This window comes from Muntiacus reevesi, chromosome 4 (assembly GCF_963930625.1).
Source record: "Muntiacus reevesi chromosome 4, mMunRee1.1, whole genome shotgun sequence".
Lineage (NCBI taxonomy): Eukaryota > Metazoa > Chordata > Mammalia > Artiodactyla > Cervidae > Muntiacus > Muntiacus reevesi.
In genome coordinates this window covers 112,770,293-112,784,587 of record NC_089252.1, presented here as the reverse complement: position 1 = coordinate 112,784,587, position 14,295 = coordinate 112,770,293, and the positions used below count along the sequence as shown (strand labels likewise).

At 50.2% G+C, this 14,295-nt stretch overlaps 1 protein-coding gene across 1 annotated transcript in view; it reads right to left on the bottom strand.

Annotated features, from left to right (window-relative positions):
- SLC6A11 (solute carrier family 6 member 11) overlaps positions 1-14,295 on the bottom strand; it is a 126,627-nt gene that overhangs the window by 85,437 nt on the left and 26,895 nt on the right. The window contains exon 5 of the mRNA XM_065935415.1: positions 13,644-13,776. Within this exon, the coding sequence (XP_065791487.1) occupies positions 13,644-13,776 (133 nt within the window). The remainder of the gene's footprint in view (positions 1-13,643; positions 13,777-14,295) is intronic.

The following is a 14,295-nucleotide window of genomic DNA, read 5'->3' as shown; positions in this document are numbered from 1 at the left end:
TGATCGGCAAAGTGATTTCTCTGCTTTTTAATATGCTGTCTAGGTTTGTCATAGCTTTCCTTCCAAGGAGCAAGCGTCTTTTAATTTCATGGCTGCAGTAACCACTGGCAGTGATTCTGGAGCCCAAGAAAATAAAGTCTGTCACTGCTTCCACTCTTTCCCAACCTATTTGCCATGAAGTGATGGGACTGAATGCCAAGATCTTAGTTTTCTGAAGGTGTCTTATAAAGTCCAAAATCAGTTGACTTTAAGTAAGAGATTGTTCTATATGATCTGGGTAGGCTGATGCAATCGACGGAAAGGCCTTAATAGCAGAACCGAGGTTTCTCTAATGAGGATGGGTCGCCTGTGGTCAGTGCTATAAGTGACCACATAACATGGTCACTGTTCGTCTGTGGTCACAGAGAGCTGCAGCCCGCCCTCTGCATGCTAGCCTTGCCCAGTCCACCCTCACAACACACCAACTCTTCGTACAGAATCTTCTTCTGGTTCTGCTGCTCGGGCTGAAGGCTGACCGACAGAGGTGGCCACAGGGGTGCAGAGCAGGGGGACCGGCAGGCCCCCTGGAGGGAGACAAGAACACTGAAGTGACTGCTGCCGCCGCAACAGGCCGGTCTCAGCTTCACTGCCCAGCCTGCACTCTGCGCAGGCTCATGCCTTCCCTCTCTGCTCCCCCAGTGCCGCTTTGGGTCTTTGCCCATCACTTTTCCTGCCACACCTGTCAGAGCCAGCCCACATGTCACCTGCCCGGAGCCTCCTGGACACGCTGACCCCATGTCCTGCACCTCCCAGGCAGGCTGTGGTTCAAAGGTAGGGACACCGACACAGTACCCCCCAGCTGTCACCGCACCTGTTACACTACCCTTGAAAGCAGGAGAAACTGAGCTGAGAGAAATGGGGTGACGTGAACAGCCAGCGAGGTTGGTGGTGGCCTGCACTGACCCACACTGCTGGCCCGTGGTAGGGCAGGACTCCTGACACTAAACATCGGCTCATTCCGTTCTCCATTGCCAGCTCTGTCTTTGGCTTCTTTGCCTGATTCTTGAAGGCAGGGTACACAGTGAGTAAGTCTTTTATTTTTATTTATCTTTTTTTTTTTTTGGCTATGCCAAGTGGCATGTGGGATCTTAGGTCCCCAAGCAGGGATCAAACCTGCATCCCCAGCACTAGAAGCAGAGTCTTAACCACTGGACCACCAGGGAAGTCCCAGCTAGCAATTTTTTTAAACTTCCCCTGCAGTGCTCAGCCTGGCACTAAGATTGAAGCGGGACACCACAAATACCTCTGCCCGTTTCTGGTTGAATCTATGGCATCACGCCTGGTCTCACGTGGAGCTCAAAGCTGCCTGGACTCCTCACTGACGCCACTCAGGAAGGCAGCTCATTTCCCAGCAACATGGGTGCACATGGATGGGCTCTGGTGGGGCCGGGCTCCCAGGGGTGCTCTGGAAGGGTTAACGGCACCCAGTCCCCTCGGGCCCCCCTCTGTGTGCTGAGGGCTTTCTCAGGAGGCAGCCAGCCCTATAGGACCCCTCCCACCAGCAACCACTCGGACTTTCGGGGGGCCTTTGTGCTTCAATAAAGGCAGTATTACCCAGTCGCAAAGCTTCCCTCCTTTCCAACCCTCCTCGCTGCCAGGGTTCCTGCTAAAGGTGAAGCGCTGTCATTCAAGGCCAAAGAAAGAGCTGAATCAAGACGCTAAACTCTTTTGACTTCATGTGACAATCGATGGCTCTCCCTGGACCAGCGGTGTGAGAGCTCCCAACTCCGCACAAAGGACCCTCGGCAGTGGCTTCGGGTGTCCTCGGGCCCCAGGGCTGGAGGGCAGGAGATCTCCCCGCGGGGCTCTCTGCATGCATCTCATGAACGCTCTAGTTTCCTCTCTGAATGCAGACAGCGGCCGGGCGCTGGGAGAGCCCCACCACCAATGCCGTCCCCGCGTGCTTCGGGTTGCAACAAAGGCCACTTGAGGGCCCAGAGGCAGCGCTGCCCAGTTCCTTCCCCGGGCCTGTTCTCCTCCCTTTCACACATCTTTCCCTTTCACTCCCCCGGCCCCCTTTGCTGCGGCTTTATGCCTCATTGAATCCATTAGCCACTTTACAGGGTGCTCCTGAAGAATAAATTTGCTGCGTGGGGCTCCTGATGGCTGCCCTGCTGGCAGCTCCCGCCTGCCTTGGTGGTAGTGGGGTGGAGGGAGTGGGGGAAGGCACACATTCGAGGAGGAGCTATTGATACCCGACCCCAGCCTACATCTCCATCTGGTAGGTCAGGGGTAAGCTGGCTGGAGCAGGCACCGTCACCTGCCAAGGAGCCCCACCCTGCTCCTCCCCAATCCTGGAGGCATCCATTCTCCCAGGATCTTAGCACAAGCAGCTTAAGCCCTGTGAGCCTCTGTCTTCTCATCTGCAAAATGGGGATAACAACCGCACCTTTCTCATCTGTGTGTGTGTCGGTCACTCAGTTGTGTCTGACTCTTTTCGACTGCATGGACTGTAGCCCTCCAGGCTCCTCTGTCTACGGAATTCTCCTGGCAAGAATACTGGAGTGGGTTGCCATTTCCTTCTCCAGGGACCGAACCCAGGTCTCCCACATTGCATGCAGATTCTTTACCGTCTGAGTCACCAAGGAATGCTCAGTGGGTTAATGTAGCAAGGGCCTTACAACAAGGCCCAGATCAAAGTGCCACTTAAGCATCTTCTTTACCATTAGCATCATGCAGAGGAGGCAGGCTGTTTAAGAGTCATTGTATAGGGCTTCCCTGGTGGTCCAGTGGTTGAGTTCACCTTCAAACACAGGGGACAAGGGTTTGATCCCTGGTCTGGGAAGACCCCACAAGCTGTGGAGCAACTAAGCCCCTGTGCCACAACTACTGAGCCAATGCACCGCGACTACTGAGGCCTGGACACCCTAGATCCCAGGCGCTGCAACAAGAATTTTTCTTGTTGTTTAGTCGCTAAGTCATGTCTGATTCTTTGCAACCCCATAGGCTGTAGCCCACCAAGCCTCTGTGTGCAGCACGAGGAGCCACTACAATGAGAAGTTGGCGTGACCCAATGAAAGAGTAGACCCGCTCACTGCAGCTAGAGAAAGCCCACACACAGCAACCAAGACCCAGCACAGCCAAAAATAAACAAACAAATGAAATTTTTTTTAAAAAGTGTCTTTGTACAGATGTAAAAACAGAAACAGACTCACAGATACAGAAAACAAACTAGTGATTACTAATAGGAAGACAGATGAAGGGAACTAAGAGGTACAAACTACTAGGTATAAAACAAATAAGTTACAAGGATGTAAGTACAGCATAGGAAACGGAGCCAATGTTTCAAAATAACTTCATCTGGAGTTTAATCTATAAAATTACTGAACCACTGTGTTGTACACTTGAAACTAATATTGTAAGTCAACTACACTTTAATAAAAGGAAAAAAAAAAAGGAGTCCTTGTACCACCTCCAACTCCTCTACTTGTTGGTGAATGAAGAAAGAAAAAGGAAAAAAAAAATCAATTCAAGGCTCTTTGCAGCTGTTTCTGTGTGAGTGTGTCTGTCTGTGTGTGTGTTTTCTTTTTTCCTGCCTTGGTGTCCTGGAGCTCTGAAAAGAATAAAAACAGTGGCCTAAAGCAGTGAAAAGGCAGGATTCTTCTTAAAATCCCAGCTAATCCTGCAGCTTCCTTTAAAGTGGCAGCAGGAGGAGGGGGGAGGGGGCCAAAATTGTTTTTGCTGCACCCTCCCCTCCCAACCACTGCTCCTGGAGACCAGGAAACGAGGGGGAAAAATCCATAAATCATCCTCCAGAGGAGGACAGAGGGAGGAACACTCAGGAAGACAGAGCAGAGAACACGAGCCAGCCTGGGGGGGAGGGTGTGGGGGCAGCAGGAGGGGGCACCTGCCTATCTGGTGGGCAGGGAGGGCTGCCTGCAGAGGGCAAAGCATCCAGGCAAGAGCTGGGCCAGTCACCCCATTCAAAAGTCAAAAAAGAGGGCTTCCCTGGTGGTCCAGTGGTTAAGAATCCACCTTGCGATGCAGGGGCCACCAGTTCGATCCCTGGTCTAGGAAGATCCCACATGCTGGGGGACAACTAAGCCCATAAGCCACAACCACCGAGTCCGCGTGCAGCAACTACTGAAGCCCATGTGCTCTAGAGCCTGGGCTCCACTGCAAGAGAAGCCACCACAGTGAGAAGCCTGCGCCCTGCAACTGGAGTGTAGCTCACACTCCCTGCAACGAAAGAAAGCCCACGAGCAGCAACGAAGACCCAGCGCAGCCATAAACAGATACATTTTTTAAAAAAGGTCAAAAAAGAGAAAGGTCTCAAACTCCGGTGCACCATCAGGTTCTGCAGAACGAGGATGCCACACTGGAAGGTGTCTCTGATTGGACCACCTCTCTTCATGCACTGCACCTCCACCCTGGTCACCCACCAACTGGGTTCCCTAACCTCTCCATTCCGTGCCTCGCCCCCCCGCCACCCACTCACAATGAGTAGCCAGAGCCAATTTTTAAGGATGAAAGTCAGATTATGTCACCCTTGCTTAAAATCTTCCTGCGGTTCTCCACTGCCCGTAGAATAAAATCCCCGACTGCTCAGCACAGCTGTAAGGTCTGAGCCCCGCCCCATCACATGCCACCATCCACTCCATCTGGCCCCAGTTTTGTGTCATCTCTCCAATTCACCAGGTCCTACCCCCACTTGAGAATTTCACCTGTGCTGCTCACCTGAATACTCCCTTCCCATCTTTCCCATCACAGATGGGGGTCTCACTCAGTAATGCTATCCTTTACCCTCCTCACCCCAAGGAGATCTCCTGCCCTCATTCTTCCCCCTCCAGCCCCCATTCTCTACTCACAATATTCCTATAACTGCTCATTCTTCATCTGATAATCAGCTTCACAGTCTGACTCACTCACCCGTAAAGAGCCCCCCAGTCTTGTACCTGGCAAATAGTAGGTGAGCAATAAGGCACTTAGTGGATTAATAAAATAATCAGTGAGTAATACTCACTGCAAGTGAGCATTTGAATACAAAAACCCAGCACATTTGGGAGTTGGAAAGGCTGGGGTGAGATTTTTAAGGATCCTTCGGAAAAGCTCTTCATCCCAAATCATCACTGTAGCTTTTCAATATCTCAAATGGTCCATGCTTTGGGTGACAACAATTTTGATGTTAGTTTCTTTTTGCGTGGCAAACAGTTTTCATGAATTAGTTTAACAGATTAAAGATCCAAGAACTTTTTCTGTGAAGGGCCAGACAGTGCATATTTTAGCCTTTGTGGGTCCACATACTCTGTTGCAATTACTCAACTCTGCCATTGTACCAGCACAAAAGAAGTTGACGGCAACGCAGAGAGATGGATGTGGCTGTGCTCCAACAAAACCTTATTTACAAAAGCAGGTCATGGGTCAGATTCCGTGAAAGACCAATGCTGACTGATCCGTGGGTCAGGCTAAGGCCTAGCAAAGCCACAAGAGAAGGACACATAGTAAAGATGAGGCTTTTCAATCTTCAACAAGCATGCAGAGCAGGTACTAGGATCACCCTACTCTAACATTGCTTCCATGATGCAGTATGACAACACAGAATAAAGACAAGAACACCTGGAATTTATTTTAAATTATTGTTTTGTAGAGCACAAAGGATTTCGGTTGTATCATTTCGCATGTCAGCAATGGGCTTCCCTGATAGCTCAGTTGGTAAAGAATCCTCCTGCAATATGGGAGACCTGGGTTCGATCCTTGGGTTGGGAAGATCCCCTTGAGAAGGGAAAGGCTACCCATTCCAGTATTCTGGCCTGGAGAATTCCACGGACTGTACAGTCCACAGGGTTGCAAAGAGTCAGACAAGACTGAATGACTTTCACTTTCAATATGTTTGTGCAAATGGGAAATTCTAAGAGCAATTTTCTCTCTGGAAGACCTGGGGAGCTATTGTTAAATGTCTAGGTGGGTGGGTGAGTGGATGGATGGACAATAAAAATGGAGAATACAGGTTGTTTTCCAGGGTGATTATAAGGTAGACTTGGTTAATGATTAGATGAGATGTTATAGGAGAAGTTGTCCAAATGAGTTATCAGTTTCAGGCCTATGAGACCATAGAGAGGACCTGGTGGCAGGGATGGGCAAGATGAATCTGGTTGACAAAAAACAAGCAAAAAGCAAAGACTTTTCAACAAATGGACATTCATATGCAGAAATGAATCAAGACACATACCTTACACCACTTAAAAAAATTTACTCAAATGAGTCATAGATCTAAATGCAAAATGCACAACTATAACAAAGTCATCTAGGGAAAACCTAGACTTTGCATATGGCAAAGACTTTTAGATAAAATACAACACCAAAAGCACAACCTGGGAAGGAGCTAGTTGACAGGGTGGACTCCATTAAATTAAAAATTTCTGTGCCGCAAAAGACAATTTCAAAAGTATGTGAAAGCAAGCCACAGACAAGGAGAAAATATTTGCAAAAGACACATCTGATAAACTATTGTTAGCCAAACACACAAAGAGCTCTTAAAGCTCGACAATAAGAAAACAAACAACCAATTACAAAATGGGTCAAAACCTTCAACGGACACCTCACCAAAGAGACATACAGATAGTAAATAAGCATATGGAAAGATGCTCCACATTACCTGTGATCAGGGAAATGCAAGTTACTATAATCAGGAGATACCACTACATATCTATTGTTGTTGTTTAGTTGCTGAGTCGTGTCCGACTCTTTGCGACCCCATGGACTGTAGCCCGCCAGGCTCCTCTGTCCATGGGATTTCCCAGGCAAGATTACTGGGGTGGGTTGCCTTTTCCTTTTCCAGGCAATCTTCCTGAACCAGGGATCAAAGCCAAGTGTCCTGCTTTGCAGGTGAATTCTTTACCACTGAGCCACCAGGGAGGCCCCACATACCAATCAGGATGTAGGACAGCTCAAATCCAAAACACTGATGATACCAAATGCTGGCAAGAATGCAGAGCAGCAGCGACTCTCTTACACTGAAGGTGGGAACGTAAGATGGCACAGCTGCTGTGGAAGATAGTCCAGTAGTTTCATATAAAACTAAACATACTCTTACCATAAGAACCAGCAGTCAAGCCACTTGGTATTTACCCAAAGAGTTGAAAACTTAATGCCTATACAAATGCTTATAGACAAAAGTTCATAGCAGCTTTATTCCTAGTTGTCAAACTTGGAAGTACCCAAGATGTCCATTCACAGGTGAATTTGGTATATATCCAGCCAACGGAATATTATTAGTCAGTGATAAAAAGACATGAGCTATCAAGACATAAAAAGATATGGAGGAAATTTAAATGCACCTCGCTAAGTGAAAGAAGTAGCTTAAAAAAGCTACAAACGATATCAGTCCAATGACACGGCATTCTGGAAAAGTCAGAAGTATGCAGGCAGCAAAAAGATTCTGTTTTGATGGTTGCCAGGGATGGGGAAAGCGGGGGAAGATGAACAGGAAGTGCACAGATTCTTAGGGTGGTAGAACTACTTTATATGAGACTTTAATATTGGGTCCATGTCATTATACATTATGAAAGTGAAAGTGTTAGTCACTCAGTCGTGTATAACTCTTTGCAATCCCATGGACTGTATCCTGCTAGGCTCCTCTATCCATGGAATTCTCCAGACAAGAATACTGGAGTTGGTTACCATTCCCTTCTCCAGGGGATCTTCCCCACCCAGGGATCAAAGCAGCGTCTCCTGCACTGTAGGCAGATTCTTTACTGCCTGACCCACGAGTGATTCAGGCATTAAACATCATGTGTGTCCTTAGCTGCTCAGTCGTGTGTGACATTTCATGACCCCCATGAACTGTAGCCCGCCAGGATCACACATCTGCCCAAATTCACAGAATGTACACCACCAAAAGTGAGCCCTAATATAAATTACAGACTTTGGGAGAATATGATATGTCTATGTAGGCTCATCAGTTTTAACCAATGTACCACTCTGGTGGGGGTTGTTGCTAATGGGGGAGGTAACACAGTGTGGGGGCAGGGAGTCGATGAGAAATCCCTGTACTTTCTGCTTCACTCTGCTGTGAACCTAAAACTGCTCTAAAAGAAGAAAATCTCCAAAAGCAAAACAAAAAACCAAGAACACAGGAGAATCACAAAGATGTCTCCATGTCTTAGCCACTTGATTTCAATTATCCTGACTGAAAATGTTTATCATCCAGAAGATGACAACTTATTAACAGCTTGGAAGTTTCTTCCTAAAGAAACGAAGTGTTTCAGAATCCTATATTTACTCAGGATTTAATATACAATTGAGAAATGTTCTTATTTATTTCGTTAATCCAGACTTTTGGGAATTTTCAATACTGTCCAGAGAGAGGGGATGAATAACTGTGTGGAACTAAAACCAGGGCAAGAAAATAAATGGCTTTACTAAGCTCTTGCCACAGGCTCAGAAATCAGACCTACATGTTGTCTTTGAAGCTGGACATGAGCCCCCAGCTGAAGGTATCAGAACAGATGAGGGCCAGGCTTAGGGAAAGCAGAGAGACCCAGAACTGAATTCCAGCTCAGCTCCTTCCAAGCGGTGTGGCCTCAGGCAAATTTGACGACCTCTCTGGGCCTCCACCTCCTTACTTGTACAGTAGGGTTTGGACTTAAACCCTCCCAGCTCAGACAAGCTGTACTCTAACATTCCAGAGCTGGGTCTCTGCCATTAGAATCCCCTTGTTCACAGGACCTGATTCTCTAGTTCTACTGCTTAACGTGAGCACTGCTACACAGAGTCATAATTGCTCATCTGTCGGTGTCCCCCACACCCAGTGTGGACTGCACACTCTGCGGGGGCAAGACTGTCCACCGTCCTCCCGGGTGCATCCTGGCACCTCCCAGGGAGCCCCCGCACAGGCGGGACTCACCCTTTCCACAAAGTCTGCCAAGCAGCAGTCGTGTACCACTTGCTCTGCACTGAAGCTGGAACCCAGAGACCATCTCTCCAGCCAGAGCAGCCTCTTCTGAGTGTGCAGGTTGCTCACTCAGACCCTGGGAGACCTTGAATGTGGGTCTGTGACATCAGAAGGATGGAAAGCGCTGAGGAAGACATGGGAGGAAATGGAGCTGAAGGTCACGTGCAGCGATTCTCCTCTGTGGGGTGGGGGACACCGATGCCGACATAGCCTCGGGGCCCACGTACCGCCCCGCAGACCAACAGAGAGCACTGTCACCCCCACCTGTGGCCCTGCCACAGCCTCATCCGGGATCTACTTATTTGTGAAGTGAAAAGACAAAGTGTTAGTCTATCAGCTGTGTCTGACTCTTTGTGACCCCATGGACTGTAGCCCACCAGGCTCCTCTGTGCATGGGGTTCTCCAGGGAAGAATACTGGAGAGGGTTGCCATGCCCTCTGCCAGAGGATCTTCCCGACCCAGAGGTTGAACCTGGGTCTCCTGCATTGCAAGTGGATTCTTTGCCATCTGAGCCACCAGGGAAGCCCTGATCCCAAATCCACACTTACAGAAGCACCTGCCAAGAGGCTGAGCCTACAGCGTGTGCATCCACTCCTGAGAAATGGTTGTGCTCTCAACTGAGTTAAAGTCGTGGTTACAGTTTTTGCTTTGGAGACGGGATGGAACCAGGAACTTTCCTCAACTTGATGAAATTTCAGAAATTTCTCCTGAGGCCCAGGTATGGACAGCAGGCTGGAACTTGGGGTGAAGAGGAAATGCCAGCTCCTGGACAACAGCAGGAAGATGGAGTCCCTCCCGCTTCCTTGAACTGACCCCTGAGGGCGACTCTGGCCAGAGTCCTGCAGGCAGGTGGCAGGGGTGACCTCTGCCCACTCAGGAAGACTCAGATGACCTGCGTTTATTTTTAACTGTTTTTATATAAAATCTGAAAAGCCTTTGGACGCTGGGCTCACATCCAAGGTGAGGTGAATAATAAACAGTAAAAAAAATAAATAAATAAAAGCATCAGGCCCTAGAGCCCACATGCTGATCTGGGGTCTCCTAGACTCCTCGAACTGTCAGATGTGACCTCCAGAACCTTGTCATTTATAAGCAGCCAGGGATGTCCCTCATGCTGGGAAGGAAAGATTAAGGGCAGAAGGAGAAGTGGGTGACAGAGGATGAGATAGTTGGATGGCATCACCTACTCGATGGACATGAGTTTGAGCAAGCTCTAGGAGATGGTGATGGACAAGGAAGCCTGGCGTGCTGCAGTCCATGGGGTCACAAAGAGTCGGACACGACTGAGCGACTGAACAACAAGGGAGGTGGGGCATCAGAGCAGGTCCTGACCTGACATTTACTCACCATGTGACTGTGAACAAGTCCCTTCTACTCTCTGAACCTCAGTTTCCTCATCCATAAAATATGGCTGTGGATGGACCAGATAGTCTCCAAGGAGCCTTGCAGGTCCTGAAAACCACTGCTCATTTTGGACACTCACCCTGGTCTTGGACATGGAACATGGAGAAGAGCCCATGAAACCTAGTCTTAAGGAAAGGACTTAGTTGCTCTCGTGACTTCAGCATTTCCCTTAATAGGACCCTTAGCTGCATCCGACCATCACGGAGCACCCCCTACGTGCTCTTAACAGCCTCTTCATAAGCCACCTGTAAGGAAACTGTCACTGTCCTCAAGTCACAGGACAGGATTGATGGTGCACTCACCCAGAGGCCTGGGCTATGCAGTCACCAAGGCATGGGGTTCATTCCAGCCCTCCGCCTCCCCACCTGAGTGTTCTCGAGTGTCCTTGTGGGGTCATGTAACCCCACAAAGCCTCAGTTTCCTCATCTGTACAACGGAGATAATGCTAGCCCCTGTGTCTCATGTAGTTGTTTCAAGGTCTGAATGGAATGGGCTTGTGAAGCACTCAGGAACCATCATCCTGCCTCCCCCCAAACCTCTTCTGAAATCTCTCAACATGGAGCCTGCCGGTCCTTCCTTGATACTGGGTCCCTGCCTTAGGGCCCTCTGACACACAGGCTTGATGGGCCCGCCAGCGGCAAGTGGTCCCGCCTTGGGACCGCGCATCCTCCTGCCATGGCCCACACCCAGGCCAAGAGCCCAAGGCCACACATTCACGTGGACAGCCTGCACACATGCACCCACCAAAACCTCATCTGCACTGTCCTACCCACAGCCTTGAACACCCGACACCCAGCCAGGCCCCACCGGCCCCGCGTGAACACCCGGAAAGCTGGTCATCGTAGTAGAAGCAACCAGAGCACCAAGCATGACAGCACTCCTCCCTGTTTCAGACGGTTCACAGAGCGCTACCACACGGACCATCTGCGGAGGGCAGAGGCCGTGTTTCATTCATCTTAGAGGCCCACTGAATAGCGCCAGGTATCCAGCAGATACGCAGAAACCACTTCTTGGATGAATAAGTTTGACAGCAAGATTTTTAAAAATCACCATCTGCTTCTCACACTTACGATCAGTTCTCCATTCTGCTAAGTGTTAAAATGTGCAGCCGTGCATTTCAGTCTTGCAACCAGCCTGTGAGGCAAGCTCACTTATCAATTCCTATTTGACCAAAGAGGAAACAGGCTCAGAGATAGTAAGTGATTCACCCCAGGTCTCAGTCAGTGAGAGACAGACCTGTGATGTGGACCCTGGTTCTAGATCCTGGTTCTCACCCCCTGCACCTGTCTCCTCTTTTTTAGCCAAAAAAGGCAGTGGCTAGGGGCAGGTAGGGGGGAGTGGTGCATGGGAGCAGGATGTATACAGTCTGAAAAGTAGATTGATAATGCAATGATTTTTATATTTTGGAAAAACAGGAAAAAAAATCCTATTGTCTTTAAGATACAAACCAGAGAAAGCAAAGATTGGCAAAATCATCTCGTCTGAAGGGACACGAGAGTCTCTGTCCTACTTCCTGGTCCCTGAGGCACATTCATGATTACTTCCTAGTACATCCTCAGCCTCCTTATAGCTCATAACATGAGGCTTGCTGACGTCTCTTCTGTGTTCTTCTAAGTCCCCTCACTCAGGTCTGCCCCCCTCCCACGTTTTAGCAGTTGGTTCTTCATCCCACCTACCACCCTGGGAGCCAAGGGGACCATCTTTTGCAAAAGGTCCCAGAGTCATTCAGTTCTTACTTCCTCAGAGGTTTTGTCTCCGTGCATGGCCTCCACCAATAACTTAAGAGTAAAGCTTACAAGTAACTGCCTACCAGAAGCCGGCAGTCAGGGACTATGACACAGTCAGGGTGACACAGGCATTTTTAAAAAGCCCTATTTTCCTCTTTCCCACAAATGAGGAAGCTAATGGTGGCTCAAAGGGTAAAGAATCTGCCTGCAGTATGGGAGACCTGGGTTCGATCCCTGGGTCAGGAAGATCCTCTGGAGAAGGGAATGACTACCCACTCCAGTATTCTGGCCTGGAGAATTCCATGGACAGAAGAGCCTGGTGGGCTATAACCCATGGGATCACACGGAGTCAGACACGACTGAGCAACTGACGCTGTTCACGGCACTGACACTCAGCCACAGGACTGTGGACTGTGGCCAACCGAGTCCCGTAGAAGCAGGAGGCTGCTACTCAGCTCAGCCTGACACTGTCAGGCAGGTACACAAGCCCAGGGGTGCCCAGCCTCTCAACTTTCCAAGGGACAGCAGAATCCTACTGGTTTTTTCACATGTTTCAAATGAAACGACCTGTTCTCCATATGTTGGTAACTAATTCTCCTCCCCTCCTTTTTTTTTTAAATAAAATATACGAGCGGGCTGGACTTGGCCATGAGCTGCACATGGCCCTTGTGGCACAGACGGCTGCAGCCATCAGATACCCGTCTGCTCCCCTCGCGTCTAAGCCTCCCTGGCAGCTGGTGAGGCCGTGTCTCAGGCTCTGGCCAGCGGGTTGGGAGTGGAAGAGCTGCTGTGACTTTCAGGCCAGGGCAGCTCAGAGCTTGCTGTCTGCTCCCATCTCTCTCTCTTATGGTCCCTGGTGGCTCAGCCGTAAAGAAACCACCTGCAATGCAGGAGATGCAGCTTTGATCCCTGGGTCAGGAAGATCCCCTGGAGAAGGGAATAGTAACCTACTCCAGTATTCTTGCCTGGGAAATCCCAGAGACAGTGGAACCTGGAGGGCTACACCCATGGAGTCGCAAAGAATCCAGACACGACTGATCGAATAAACAACAAACAAACAACAGCGAGGCACTGGAGGCCACGCGGTACAGACAGCACAGAAGGATGGAGGCGGCTGCCCTTCCCCTCACGGGCCGCAGGCGGGTGAGATCTCCGGGCCCATCAGTGGAGACAGACAGTGCCACCTGCCCGAGCACACGCCTGGAGCCCAGGTCGTTATCACAAAATACTCCATGGTCGTAGTTTAGCACTCCCTGGTTTCTAAAGCACTTCAACTCTCCTTCCCATATAGGACTCTCAACCCAGGAAGAAAATAGGATGAGGCTTTGCTATTTCACAGGTGAGCAAGCCGAGGCACAGAAGGCCGAAGTGGACAACCCTGAGGTGTGTGGCACACAGCTGGCAGACAGGGGATTTCAACTCTGGACTCCAGAGTGCCACACAGTGCTCCTCCTAGCTCCCAGTTCAGGAGCTGGCCTTTGTAACGTGATGCCCCTGGTGCTCTCTGGGTCACCTGTGAGCTTGGACAAGGACCACTCGCCCCCTCCCCTCCTGCAGCGAGCTGAAGATCCATCTCTTACCTTTCCCGTGGACTTGGTCCCCTTCCAGATGCAGAAGTAACAGATGGTCCAGGCCGCCAGCAGACACAAGGCCAGCTCCCAGCGAAGGTCCCCAATGTGCTCGATCCCATCTGAGATGGCCAGGACCCGGCGCCTGCAGAACGGAGGGCCCAGAGTCATGGGGGCTGGAGATGGCCCACACGGACCCCACCGTGGGCAGGGGCTAGTGCTGCAGAGGGGTAGGGGCAGGTCACTCAGCCATGCACCCCCCATTCACCAAGCATCTTCTCTGAGTCATACCAGGGCCAGGTGTGGGGGTCTCAGAAAGGAACGAGACCCAGCCCCCAGCCGTCCTGGATTCACCCTGTGGGGTGAACGGGACCGGATGGGGGTTCAGAGATGGCGTATGGAACAGCACAGGAAGAGCTATGTGGAGGACGTCCAGGGGAAGCACTGAACCTACTTCAGGGGTCCCGGGAGATGGCAGGACCGTCCATAAACACTCCAGGTCCCTCCCTGAGGGGTGAGGGGTGATGACACGTTCCTGCTGAGCTCAGCTCTGGCCAGAGGACTTGCTGTGGCCAATGGCACACACAGCCCTTCAGATGGCGGCATTCAGAGCCAGGCGGTGTGGTCTGCCTTGTTCCTTCACATGAGTGTTGCTGTCCTAACA